The sequence below is a fragment of the Athene noctua genome, chromosome 26 (genome assembly GCF_965140245.1).
Source record: "Athene noctua chromosome 26, bAthNoc1.hap1.1, whole genome shotgun sequence".
Taxonomy (NCBI): domain Eukaryota; kingdom Metazoa; phylum Chordata; class Aves; order Strigiformes; family Strigidae; genus Athene; species Athene noctua.
The window spans coordinates 2,640,162-2,653,414 of record NC_134062.1 but is presented as its reverse complement, the minus strand read 5'-3'; the positions used below and the strand labels follow the sequence as shown (position 1 = coordinate 2,653,414).

General features: G+C 50.2%; 1 protein-coding gene across 1 annotated transcript; it reads left to right on the top strand.

The window, feature by feature from the left end:
* The first annotated feature begins 399 nt into the window (after nt 1-399).
* Nucleotides 400-7,554, top strand: POU2AF3 (POU class 2 homeobox associating factor 3). The gene is made up of 5 exons (XM_074927190.1): nt 400-406; nt 2,607-2,701; nt 4,810-4,867; nt 6,487-6,713; nt 7,216-7,554. The coding sequence occupies exons 1-5, from the start codon at nt 400-402 to the stop codon at nt 7,552-7,554; spliced, it is 726 nt and encodes a 241-aa protein (XP_074783291.1).
* Nucleotides 7,555-13,253: the final 5,699 nt, after the last annotated feature.

The following is a 13,253-nucleotide window of genomic DNA, read 5'->3' as shown; positions in this document are numbered from 1 at the left end:
CTATGTCCCAAAAGCAAAGGGTGGGGAGGGTGGCCCCACCAAATTTTATTCCCCCAGACCCTCTGCTAGATGGGGATGTGCTCAGTTTCACAGAAAGATAGCCCATTTTGTGGAGCCTTTGAATATTCAAATTGAAAGTATCGCGCAATCATTGATTGTCAAATCATTGGTTTCTAGAGGTTTTAAATACTTGGCATTAGGAGAGAAAAACTCAAACTTATACCCGTAGGGATAAAACAATAATATTGTCGGGATCCACCTGGCATTGCCACCGGGCAAGCAGGTCCCTTCGCCCCCAAATTTTAAGCCTGTCTCCTCTTGCCCCCTTCACCTGCTCTGGGGCCGGGGCCGGGGTCAGCGCTGCCGCCGCACCGGCCGCCCGGCGAGCTGCTGCTCAGGATGTCCGGTGAGTCCCGCCGCGCCCCCCGCACCCCCCCCCACCCCATTTGGGGGCTGTTTCGGGGTTCGCCGGGGTCATTTCCCGAGCGAGGCGCTCTCGCCTCCCAGGCGAGGAGGACCCGGGGAGGGCGGGGAGGAGGGATGGAGGAGGCCCGGGCCGGCTCCTGCCCGCCGAGGGCCGGGCGCGGGGCCGGCGGCGGGCGCGGGGCGCAGCGGGGCGCAGCGGGGCGCAGCGGGCAGGGCCGGCCCCGCGGCACCGGCCGGCGGGGGGAGCCGGGGCTCCGCAGAGCCGGCCCGGCCCGGCCCGGCGCCGCTCGCCCTCCGGTGGCCACCCCCGTGGCTCCCAGCGGCGCAGCGCCGCCGGCCCGAGCGCCCGCGCCGGGGGGGGAGTCGCGACCCCCGCCCCAGTCCCCGCGCTGTGGCCTCCGCACGCGGTTTGCCCTCGCCACGCTGCTCTTCACCCTGCGCCCGCCCTGAACACCCCGGCTCCCCGAGCCCACCCTGGTCCCCAGCCTGCCCTTGGCACCCTGCTCCTCGAGCCCCTGCCCTGCGCCATCACCCCCTGCCCTCCCTCCATCACCCCCTGCCCTCCCTCCATCACCCCCTGTCCCTGCTCCATCACCCCCTCGCTCCATCACCCCCTCCCCTCGCTCCATCACCCCCCGTCCCTGCTCCATCACCCTTCCCCTCCCAGCCTGGCCCATTCAGGAGAGCTGCCCAGCCCCGTCCTGCTCTCAGTTCTCCAGGTGCAGGCAGACCACGCTGGGGCCTCAGGGTGCTAGAAAAGCAGGATCCTGGTGGCACAGCGCTCCTCCAGGGGTTGGGGCTGCCTGAGAGCCAGCCCCTGGGTTAGAGAAGTGTCCGTACCTCACCTGCTGCTTTGCGTTTGAGTTGGGCATAGCACAGCCCCTAGCCCTGTCCCCCTGCCTGAGCAGACCAGAGCTAAGAGGCTGGATGCAGCGTGAACCCAAACTTACAGAGGGAGCTGCTAGCTCAGGGCCCTCCCAGGCTAGAGGGAGGCTTAGTAAGAGGGTGTTCTCATTAAATTCAACCCTGCCCTCCCCTCAATCTTCAATTTGTTGAATAGAAACAAAACATAAAAATATGAGATGAATAATCCCCAGCTGCTGAGAGCAGAGCTCAGCAAACTCCCCTGGAGGCAGACCTGGCTCAGCCTGCTGCCCTCCTGGAGGGACCTGGATGCCTGTTAGAGCACGTCCTCAACCGGAGCACCGAGGGGGCAGTGGGAGAGCTGGAGGGGAGCAGATAGGGTGAAGATGCTGTACAGCCATGGGCAAGGGGCAGAGGCTACAGCAGAAGAGGACAGTGCCTACAGTGTGGGATTTCTTGGGTGTGCGGGTGGAACCCACAAATCCAGCGCTGCCTTCTTGCTCCCCAGTGGGGAGTAGCTGGCTGCAGGAGGAGACCACACTGGTGATTGTAGGATCTGCTACGGGATGAAAATAAGAGCAGAAAGTCAGGGCAGAAACAGACCTGCCAGAGGCTTTAAGTATTTTACCACGAGTACAGCAAGGGAAAGTGATTTTTCAGACTAGGTAAATACCTTACCGTTTCCTGTACTAAAAATCCTTCATCAGGCAGTGACTGATGATTGCTGATTGGGTTTGAGCTGGATTAAACATCCTCAATGCTTGTTTGAAATAGATGGGAGTTGTGCAGAATGAGCAAAATAAAGAGATAATCTAGGCTTTGCAAGAAGTGATTCTTGAAAGCAGTCCTTTTATTTGTGTTTTGTTTAGCCCCCTGAGTAACTGCCCACATATTTCCATTGTTTTATTCCTGGTCTTCATCTGCCAGATGAAGTGCTTCCCGCGTTTATTTTCAGGTTCTAAGAGTGGCAAATATGATAGGAATTTCAATAAATTCAACAGCAGCACCAGATGGAGCTTGGCATTAGGACACCTGGAGCGTGGGAGGAAGAAGGAGATAGAAAAGAATAAAACATGTATGACTACTAAATCTAATCAACACCACCTTTTTCATAAATGTCTGCTTGTCACAAGCTTGAATACTAGGTGCCAAAGGGGGCTATAAACTGTGATTACAAGTGACTTAACGGTGACTAGTTAATCATGTTAACTCTAAATAGACTCCATCTAGAACATGCTTGAAAACATGCTGGATTCCCTGTATGCTCTGAAAGTCTTCTGTCTTGTAAGGTGTTTTTCCACATTTTTTTTTTTCAGGAAAGCCCAAGGTGTATCAAGGTGTTAGAGTAAAGATTACAGTGAAGGAGTTACTGCAGCAGAGAAGAGCACGACAAGCAGCAACCGGTGCAGCAGTAAGTAAAAATCCTTTGGTATCTTCTTTGTCTCTTGTCTCCCAACTTTTTTTTTTTAAAAATTATTTTTTTTGCCAAGACTGTAATCTCTGGATCAAGGAGACTGCCAAAGTCTGAGTCAGGATGGGGGGAGGAGGACATTCACCCAGGGTAACTGCAACCGTGATCTGAACAGGTGATGGTCTGAGCCATTAGTGCAGGGAGAAAGCAGAGCTGGTGCTCCAGAAACGTAACTCACTCAGGGATGGAAGGCCAACATGGACAAATTTCAGTCCAACTTAATGATCATTATGCTGGATGATCAAAGTAGCCCACGGTCACTGCCCCCCCGATTAAAACGTGGCCTGGCTGGGCCGAAGCATGCACTAGACTGTTTTGCAGCATCGGGTGAAGCGTGTGCCCATGGCACGGCATTGACCTGACCTGCACAGCTTTGAGGAGCAACCAGAGCTCTGTCATGCTAAGGTTCCCCTAACCTCCCCCTTTTCCGCAAGTCTCAGCCCCCCAGAAAGCCGCTTTCAACCACCCCCTTACCCCTGGAGACTTGTGCAGTTAGACCGGGCAGGAAATGAGGGGACCAGAGGTGTGATGCTTCCAGCAGCTCCCAGCCCCATCCCTTCTAAAGGAGGGGATGGAGATCTCTGTGCATTCACACACACACACACACAAATACTCTCTCTCACTCTCTCTTCCAGTCTTTGTAGGAGTCCTCTAGCTCCAGCCACTCTAGGGATTTGCATAAAGAGGCTGGTAAATCATTATTTCTTCCTGGTTCGTGACATTAGAGCTTTGGATGGATTTCAGATTTCATCTCCCACCTCCTCTACCTCGTTGCAGCTGATTGCACAAAAAGCTGATCAGGCACAGGCAGAGAGGCCCGAGTGAACAGTGCACAAAGCTGCTGGGCTCTGGAAATGCTGGGTCACTCCTTCCCTCCAGCCCTGGCAGCAGCACATCCCAGGGCTGCGTGGAATTTGTTTTCGCTTCCCACAGTGAGTTCACACGGCGCTTCTTGTGCCCACACAGGGAAAAGTGAAAAGTGGCAGCGTGCAGGAGGTTACCTGTGTGATCTGCACAAGGTACACGTTGTCCTGGAGAGGCCAGAGGTTGAGGGCTGGTGGGATGAGCCGCCTCTGGGCACTGAAAACAGCTGAACCTGTAACTTTCTGATGCCCGCGGTATGGCTCTGCCTTGTTACACGTCTGCAGCCAAAGAGAAGAAGGTAGTCCTGCAGGCACTTGCAGCCCGGAATAGCCACTATTTAATACATTAAATGCACAGGGATGTGCTAGGAAGTTGTTGCTAGGGAAATGAGCCACTAACTCAAGAGCATTTTAAATAAAGGAAATGAAGTGGAAGTCTGTGAATTAAAACTGAGGGGAAAAAAAAAAACAAACAAACAAACCAGTATTTGTATTTGCAGAGTAAAATCCTGGTCCCAAACAGCAAGCATCAAAACTCCTTTTGGGTGGATTTCTCCCCTCTGGCAGGTTAGGTTCCTAAACCAGATTGATCTGTCCACTTCAGCTTCCAGCATCCCTTAGAAAATGAGGCTGTTGGTTTTCACAGAGGCACGTAGCTGTGTTCCAGGGTCAGAGCTGGTTCTCAAATGACTTCAGCACCAAGCACGACGACCCAGCCGTGGGGATACCTGCAACTGTCTTTGCCACGTTTCAAGAGTTATCGCTACAATCTGTTCACTACACATTCCCAATCATATTCATTGCTACAAATTCTTTGGGATCCCTCCACTGTGGAATTCACGGTCCTAGAAATTAATATGTGTTTGCTTCAGAGGCGGCGACATCCCTGCTGGATTAGCAGCAGTAATGCAGTAGGAAGAGCAGGCTAGCAAGGTGCTGTACCAAGGGCTTTACACCAGGTTGGTGTTGTGCTCCTCCAGTGCCGTTATAAGCTCGGGGAAAAATCACGTTACGCATGTTAGTCTTGTTCTGTCCATGCTAGGGAAGCTTTCCGTGTCACAGCCATGAGGTAAATAAGCTTTACGTAAATAGGTTGAAGCGAAATCCTGACTTACCTCAGCATGCAGAAAAAAAAAGCTCCCCTGTGTTACAGTGCCTACAATTCCTCCCCTTCTATTTGGTCAGGTTTCTTGGGGCGGCAGCAGCATCCAGTTTTCAGAGTCTGCGTCTCCTCCTCACCCAGGTTGGTACAAAACCCATCCAACATGTCCCTTCCCACCCCCTTCCCAATTTTTCCCCACAGCCCAGAGTCTTTCCAGCCCTGGGTTGAGGCAGGCACTACCAGATAACCGGCCATGCAGCCAATCAGCACCTGAAAGGAGCCCGTGAAATGCAGATGAGTACGCCGTGAGGCCAGCAGGGTACATGCTACCCCAGTCAGGAGCACGATCGCATGCTCTCAGCTGTGCAGGTTCTTTTTTTTTTTTTTTTTTTTTTCCGCAGCAAGGAGCGGGATCCCCTTCAGGAAGGAATGTTCATCCCCTAGGGAATCCCACCGCTGGCATCACCTCTCCCCCGGGCTGGAGTCTGTGCGTCCGACTGGAGTTAGAGGGTCGGAGCGCCCTGGAGCTCTTTGCTGAGCTCCAGCAGATTTGGCTCCTCTCACTCTCCTGGCAACAGCCGTAGGAGGGAGAGGAGTGTCAGGTTCTCAGCAACACAAAGAGTTTCTTCCTCCTGCACGTGAATATCCAAGGAAAGGGGAGAGGGGTGGGGGGAACAGCACTCTGGGCTCCCACATCCTTCAATTATTCTTCAGCCAAAAGCAGAGAGACCTAAAAGGTTGGACAGGTGTGAATATATACTTTGTATGGACAAGGAAATTATGAAATCATCAGTATTTAGGAATCAGTTTGCTTATGTTAATCCAGAAACATGAGACATACCGAAGCTGTTTCAGGCTGGAAAGTCTCCATCTGTTTATGTATTTTGGGTGCTTCTCCCTTCCTCCCCGCATCTAGCCGAACACTGCCATCCTGAACATGCAAAGAATTACACCAGAGTGACTCTACCCAGCGCAGTTCCCTTGCCGTCAGACCCGTGTCCCTCCATGTGGACAGGGCTTTGCTTTCAACCATGTTGGAACACAGCATGAGAAGATAATTATTCTGTAAAGTTGTGCCGTGAGCTTCCATACCCCCAACATGCATGTTGGGGTACAGCGAGTCTGACCCTACAGCTTTCTAGAAAATGACACTTTTACCAGCAACACTACGGGGGGGGGGGGGGGGGGGACACGACACAGTGCCACGTTATCACTGACTTGCTTCATTTTGTCTGCTCCGAAGTTTGGCTCCTGTCTGACTGTTTGGAGGATAAAACAGCAAATTATTCTTCAGTTATCCCCTTCTTCCCACAGAGGTAGCTACCTTGCATCTGGAGACTTGGGTGAGGCAAAGGCACAAGCCAGCTGCCAAGCTGTGAGGCATAAATCACTGCACAGCAAGCTTCTAGGGCTGCAAACAGCTGCCACGTGAAGGAAGGCCAGAGGGTCAAGAGTCTGAGGGTGCTGCCAGCTGGATCTCTGTCCAAAACGGCTGGAGCCACAAGAGTTTCCAGAAGTATTTAAAGAGCTTTGGAGCTTTCCAAGGGGACTAAAATTCCCCAAGTTATTTGCATGGTTTCAGCATCTTCTTCCTGGTGTCTGGTTCCCTAGAAAATTCACCCTGAGCTTGACGGACCTTTTTCCTTGTCTAAATCCACTGAACATATAAAAATACTGAAACCTGACCTGGGGCAACACCTGCCCTTTGTGAAGGCAGATTTTGAATAACCTGCTGCTGTCTGGTTTGCTTTCTCTCCTAGCACCTTTTGATGCAGAAACCGCCTCTTCTGTTCCCAACTATTGCCCATCGTGGCAGTTTTCGAATTGTCTCTCCTGTGAAGAAAGCCCGAGCTATTTGGAGCAGCTGGTAGATTCCTGTCTTCAGACAGACGTGCCCTTAGACCCAGCCTTCAGTGCTCTCCAGACATCCTCACATTACACCTCAGACGCCCTCCAGCCAGTCCCGCTCTGCTTCAACCAGGGCTTGGTAAGCTTTGTGGCCGAGGGGAGCCACGGGTGCAGCCCGAGGGGAGATGGGGAAGGGATTCGCCCCCTGGCAAGCTGATTTGGCAGTGTGCTGCTTTTAGGGGCGTGGGGTGCAGCCACAGCAATGCAGGCTGCTGCTGTGGGCTTCTGCGTGGTTTCCCATCGGGAGCAGAGGACAGGAAGGCTCAAGCCAAACCTAGAGAGAGGCTGCAGAACGGGGAACATCCCTTTGACAGAGCCTGTGGATTTTCTGCAGAGAATAGCCCAGTTCCTCCGAGCCGTTGTCTCACTCACAGAGAAGCTCCCTGTTAACACTAACGGCACAGCAACTGCCTCTTGGGTTTAGGACTCCAAGAGCCAAACCATCTCCCTGGGTAGCCAGACCCTCCTGGGAAAGGTCACAGCGTGGATGTTCTGGCTGCTGTCCACATTTTCCCAAATGACACCCTGAAACATCCTGGTTTGATGGTTTGTTGTTTTTTTTCTTCTCTCTCCAACTCTAGGCTGCCGGACCCCCCAGTCCAGCCGATCTGCCCAGCCCATTAAACTATAGCTGCTCTCCTCCTCAGCTGTCTCCTTTCACCCCACTGACCCCCAGCCCACCCTCTGCTCTGGAGACCAAGACCTATGGCTGCCCTGCGGAGGAGTGGTCCTGCCATACCCCCTGCCCGTACCCCACCTCTGCCTGCTGCTGCCCAGCCTGTGGCTCCCAGCACGGGGACAACAGGGTCCCGCAGTACTTCCCCTGCCCCAGCACAGACTGCCTGGACTGCCTCCCGCCCGTGGCCATGGCTGACGACTTCTTCAGAAGGGATAGGAGCTGCGACATCTGCTACAGCTAATGGGGACTGTGGTTTTACACATCCACTGTATCCAAATCAGATTAATTGCCCATGAACTATGCAAAGTTGCACTGCCTAACAGTCCAGTTTATTCTTCACTACTCACACGTTTTCTACATGATACTGTCACTACATTAGTCCTCCTGTCTTGCATGGTCAGGGGTGTTTTGTTGGCTGTCGTCGTGGTTTCTTTTGGGTTTTGGTTTGTTTTTGTTTTTTTTTCTCCTGGTTTTGTTGTTGTTTTTTAAAGAAATCTTAAACTGCCTTATCAAACACATGTCATTAAGCCAGCTCTTTTTGATACAAATAAATAATTTGGTACACATGCTGAAGCCTGTTCATTCCTCATGCGCTCTTCTCTTCTGCTAATGATCCAGGATCCTGGCCCTGTTCCCACAAAGGTGTGGGAGAGAGACTCTCAGCAACCTACACAGGGGCAATTACTCAGCAGCATGAAAGGTCACACTTACCCCTTCCAGCACAGAAAAAGTCTGTATGTCTCTCAGCACGCTAGCCCCAGAGAAAGCCACACAGCACCCCGCTCTGAGATAGATCTCCTTAGCCACTGCTGCTGCTCGGGCTGCCCGGAGGATATTCTCTTCTCTAACCACTCTTGCAGAAAAGGGAAAGTGCTGGTTTTCCATGTAAGCTCAGCGTTTAGCCCATGGGTCATGCGCCAGAAAGGCCCCTCAGGCCTGCACAGGGGCTGAATCCGGTGCCGAATTTCTTTGGCCGCTGCTCAACATCAGCTTCCCTGTGGAGGCAGAGTTTCAGTGAGAGGCTGATGCAGTTCGCCAGCCCTTTGTGTGATTGGGTCTGTTGATATCAGGTTTTCTGCACCTTTCAGCATAACCAGCTGAACAGGAGCTAATTTTTTTTTTTTTTTTTTTTTTAAGTAGATAATAGGAAACTTAGCATACGTGAGGATTCCCTGTTTCTTGCCTAAACCCAGGCTTTGCTAAGACTGTGTCTCACCTCCTTTTAATTGCACTTGGGGCAGACTGCCAAGCCACCAGTTTCTCAGCTGAGCACCCAGACTGGAAAGAAAGCAGCATGTCTCCGTACTGAATCCAACACAAATGAAAAAAATAACTACACCTGTGAAGACAAATACATAATTTAGGCTAGCTGTATGCTCACCTTCTCCTCCAGACACTTCTACAGTTCAGTGAAAAGCTTTCCTCTTCCTGAAGTTGAAATTACTCCTATGGCAGAGGATGTAACAGAGACACGTATCTGGCAAAAAGGAGGTTTCCTTCATTCTACCAAAAAACCCAGTATTTCCTCACCCTGTAAAATCTATGAAGAACTAAGAGTTGTTGTTGGGTTTTTTTTTAAAAAAAAGACTTAAAAAATATTTATAAATGCCAATTATTTCAACCTTCTATCCCTGCCTTCAGCAGAAAACACAGCTGTTACCTCCCATGCAGCCTCGAGGGTTGTCTTCACTTTTAAGTTCTACATGAGCTAAAAATGGCATTTTTTCCACGTCCAATCCCAGTCCCTGGACAGGATGTTTTATTTTTGCCATGCTAGACAAGGAGATTACACAGAGTACCTTTCCAACATTCAGTTCCTTTACCCTATGTAAGGGAGCAGCTTTTTTTCCCCAAACTTGTTGTAAAATACCTTGACAACTTTAAATAATCTCTTCCCCTCTCCCCTGTTGTTACCTGATAAATCTCAGAGCTGGTCCAAGTGATAAACTCATTCGGTCACAGAAAGTTTATAAAGAGGAGTTAAGGGTTGGAGCTCTGTTGCAGTTACAAGTGTGATTACCCCTGTGCAGAGACACTCTGTTCGGTGTCATTGTAGTAGTGCTGGCAGGTGCTTCAGCCCCGAGCGTTATCTCAGAGCACCAGAGGTTTAATGCTTCTCCTGCCCCAGCCTGATTCACAGCTTGCTCAGTGCTGGCTACTCCTGCTTGCTGCTCGAGGAGTGAGCACACCTTTAATGTCCGAGCTGCTTATCACCAACATGAAAGAGCCACAAGAAGATAAGGTTGAGGCAAGATATTTGAGGCTTCCAGTGGAAATGGGGTCACCACATCCTCCCCATCGGTTGGCAAAGCTGGCTTGGGCTTAACAGAGCCTACACGAGGTGTTCTCATACAGCAAAGAGTATGTCAAAACGGTAAGTAAGTGTTCAACAAGGAGAGAACTCCTACTAGCACAACCTCCAGGAAGGTTAACAGAATCCCAGTCTACAGAACGGTGCCAGCAGGGAGGTGTTACGGTCTAATACCGCGTCTCCCACCTCCACGTCAGGCGGCTCTCTAATCTAATAGATCATCGGCAGGTTGCACATTTATCGGTGCGTTGTGGCACGGATCTGTACAGCTGTCAGGGGTCACACTGCATCTCCGAGGAGGACTGCTCTGTGCAGAGACAGTGGCGAGGTGGTGCCTGTCACTGAACCTGTGGCTGCTGCTTGGGCGTGAGCCCTTCGGGACGGCAGCGTGACCACAAGCGCTACACACACCCCATTGTTACTCCTGCTCCTTGCACGGTGCCTGACCCAGGCTACAAATGTCTCCTGAAGGGCTGGGCTGGTCTCACCACACAACTTCCACACTTCCAGGGCTTGCAGGTGGCCAAGGTCTCGAGATGGGAGCACGCGGTGTCTTCTTAACAACAGCAGAGATTTGAATTAACAGCTACTGGCCTCATCCTGCATGGGAGCAGCTGCTTTGAATTACCAGCTGCTCTGCTGGGACAAAGATCCTTCCAGCAAAACCTTTCTATGCACTGGGCCATTTACTTAATGGCTCTGTCCATCCCTTGCAGCCTCTTCCTATTTCTCTGCTGCTCTTGCTCCAGTTGTTTAGTGATTCCCTATGCCAGGGACTAGAAATACGGTTTAGACCCCGTTCCCCAGCGTCCTTTGACTAGCTCCTGGTGACATATGCAATGCAAGTAAAAGCTTGCTGACTGTTTTCACAATGATGTCTTGTTGACACAAGGGAAAAAAACAAAACAAACACACAACAGAGGATGACTATTCAAAGGTTGATTGTGCATTTTCTGGCTATGAGGAACATATTTTTCCCCCCTTCAAAAAAAAAAAAAAAAAAAAAAAAGGGTTTAAAGGAAAGCAGCCTGGGTCATACCTCCAACAGAGCTGGCACAGCACTGCTGAGACACCGGCATTTCATCAGTCCCTGCCAGGTGAAGTTCTGCCAGGCTATATAAACATATGTTTACACAAAAGTGAGGATCACACACCCCACACCCCCTGCCATTCTTACAAAAGCCATGAATAACTCCAGAAGTAACCTGCAGTTATAAAGGAAATAAAAGGTTCTTATTTTCAGGCTCTTTACCAGTTGCACAGAGTATTTGATCAAAAAAAAGTTTTCCTTGCCAACCAACTGGCAACTTTTCTATGGCACCACTTCAGAACATTTGTTTGGTGATAACAAGCCTTCGTTATTAGCAATTTATCCGAAGCCACAGGTAGGAAGAGATAAACTGTGCAAATAAAGGGGTATCACACGCTGCCAGAACTGCTAAGGTAATAAAAGGTACATTTCCCCTGAAACAGTCATAAAAATTTGAGGGGTTAACTGTGAACTAAGATATTGCTCAAATCAATCAGATTCACCCCAGCACAGAAGATTTAACACTCAGGCCAAGTTTGAGCCTAAAAGGGATTTTTTTGATACCCAGGCCAGGAACTGCCTGGCTTGACAGGGAAAGGAGCTTTACATGCACGGGGGAGCAGCAGCCTCCAGCTGCCTTGTGGATCCAAAGACAAGACGAAGGGTTTGCTGGCTGTAGGTGGCTTCAGAGCAGGTCTCTAATGTCCGAGTTTTGGGAAGCTGAGCACAGACGTGCCTGTAGAGAGAACAAACCCTTCCCTGGGTCGCTCATGGGTTCCTCCCTCTCCAAATCTCGTCCATCAACTCTGAGGAGCACAAGATGCTTCAGATGAAGCCACATGCATCCCTCCCCAGATGGAATTTGCCCTGATATTCTGGAGATGGCGATGTTTACAGACTACAAGTCACTGATGACATGGCTCTGTATCAAACACCCAACAGCAGGCAGATGAAACAAGAAAGAGATAAGTCAGTCTAGAAAATTTAAAAAATGTATTTTTTTTTCTCACTGCTGCAAGAGGAATTCTGTCAACTCATAGACATTTCTAGATGGCAAAAAGCTTTTTACATTTTCCCAGTGCATCACGTGCAACACTCTGGTCACAGTTTTACAGTTTTGTTGCTAGCAAGTTCAAGAAACAGATCTTTCCTTGACCATTTTGTCTTGACACACAGTACAAACTCACCAACCCAGTTATCACTCAGTTCAGGGCTTGTTATAACACCCCTTCAAAGTAAGAAAGTACATGCTTTTGCTGGCCTCTGCCCAGATACATGCAAATTTATGCAAACACATGCAAATATGTGTCTGCTTTTTTTTTTTTTTTGTCAGCAGATGTTGGCAGGTTTGTAGCTATGATGTAGTGAGAAGCAACAGCAAAACAGCAGAGAGGAGGGCTGATAAAGTTGAGGAGATCTCTACATTTCTGAAGTGCTTTTGTTCAAGTCTGCTGGACAGTTGTTTAAACAGCTCAGGCCTGCAAGACCGACAAGTGCTGTAGAAAAACCTCATTGAGTTAGTCAGTGGGTGATCAAGGAAGTTGCTGCAGTGATTTAAGACATCTACCCTTCATCTTATTGTCCTGTTAGAAAAAAAAATAATAACTTGAGCAACATTGAGAAATCGGCGAACTCTAACAGAATGTGTACTGAGGACGAGACACCCTCTGGGGAAGGGTTGTCAAAACACGGCTTTCACTGCTACAGGCACCCGCCTTCAATTCTACTGACCCGGCAGAGACACCGTTGCCAGCTGATTGCACAGCAATTCACAAATCATTTCACAGAAAGAATAAGAATAATCTATTAAAACGCCCCCTTAGAGAAGGACGGGAACGGGAGAGCACTTACCACACCGCACTCTAACCCTGCTGTGCACAAGCCCACACAGCTCACAGGTTTGCTACCCCATCTGTGCCTAAAAGCTGTTGAAGACCCAAAGGAAGCCTCTGTCCCCTACATTAGCTCAGGTGAGGGTACAGCTCCCCACTCTGAGGTGCTTCCAGAGCTATTTTTTTTGCCATCGGAGCTGGAGACTCGGACTGGATCAAATGTCTCAGAGGAATCCCTCCACCGGAAAGCCACACGAACCTGCTCTGCTGAGCACCTGCCCCGTGTACTTGCTCTTGCCCAAGACTGGCAATGGAGAGCTGCTTCAGCTTCCTTCCACAAGGTGCTAAGAAATGTGGCGGCGGCAGCTTGCAGGAACCCTGACTTGGAGCTCTTGAGTTTGGACGTCCAGTCACTCGGGTGAAATCCAGCCCTGGACGACTCCTCAGGCTGACTTGACCTCTTCCATCCAGTCTTTTCCCTCCCCTCAGTTTCCTGCATTCCCAGGCTAGCAGGAACAATGATGATAATTGCACATCACAAAGGCTTCAGCATTTCAACCCGTACCTCTGTACAGGACCTAACAAGAGGCATTTTGAGCAAGTCTTAGAGCAATATTTCTTTACCTTTTGCAACCAAAATACCATGTTGCGTTCTGTCACCACCATGGGTTTCAGTTGCCACCAAATCAAAGGCTGGCTGTTCTTTGAACATTTGCTTATTTATGTAACAGCCATGTGCTTTGCTTGCCTCCTTGCCTGCAAGCAAT

Excerpts from the sequence above, each read along its gene's own strand:
- POU2AF3 (XM_074927190.1), top strand. Across the intron at positions 4,868-6,486 it reads TGCGTCTCCTCCTCACCCAG|CACCTTTTGATGCAGAAACC; the intron begins GTTGGTACAAAA and ends TTTCTCTCCTAG. Across the intron at positions 6,714-7,215 it reads TCTGCTTCAACCAGGGCTTG|GCTGCCGGACCCCCCAGTCC; the intron begins GTAAGCTTTGTG and ends CTCCAACTCTAG.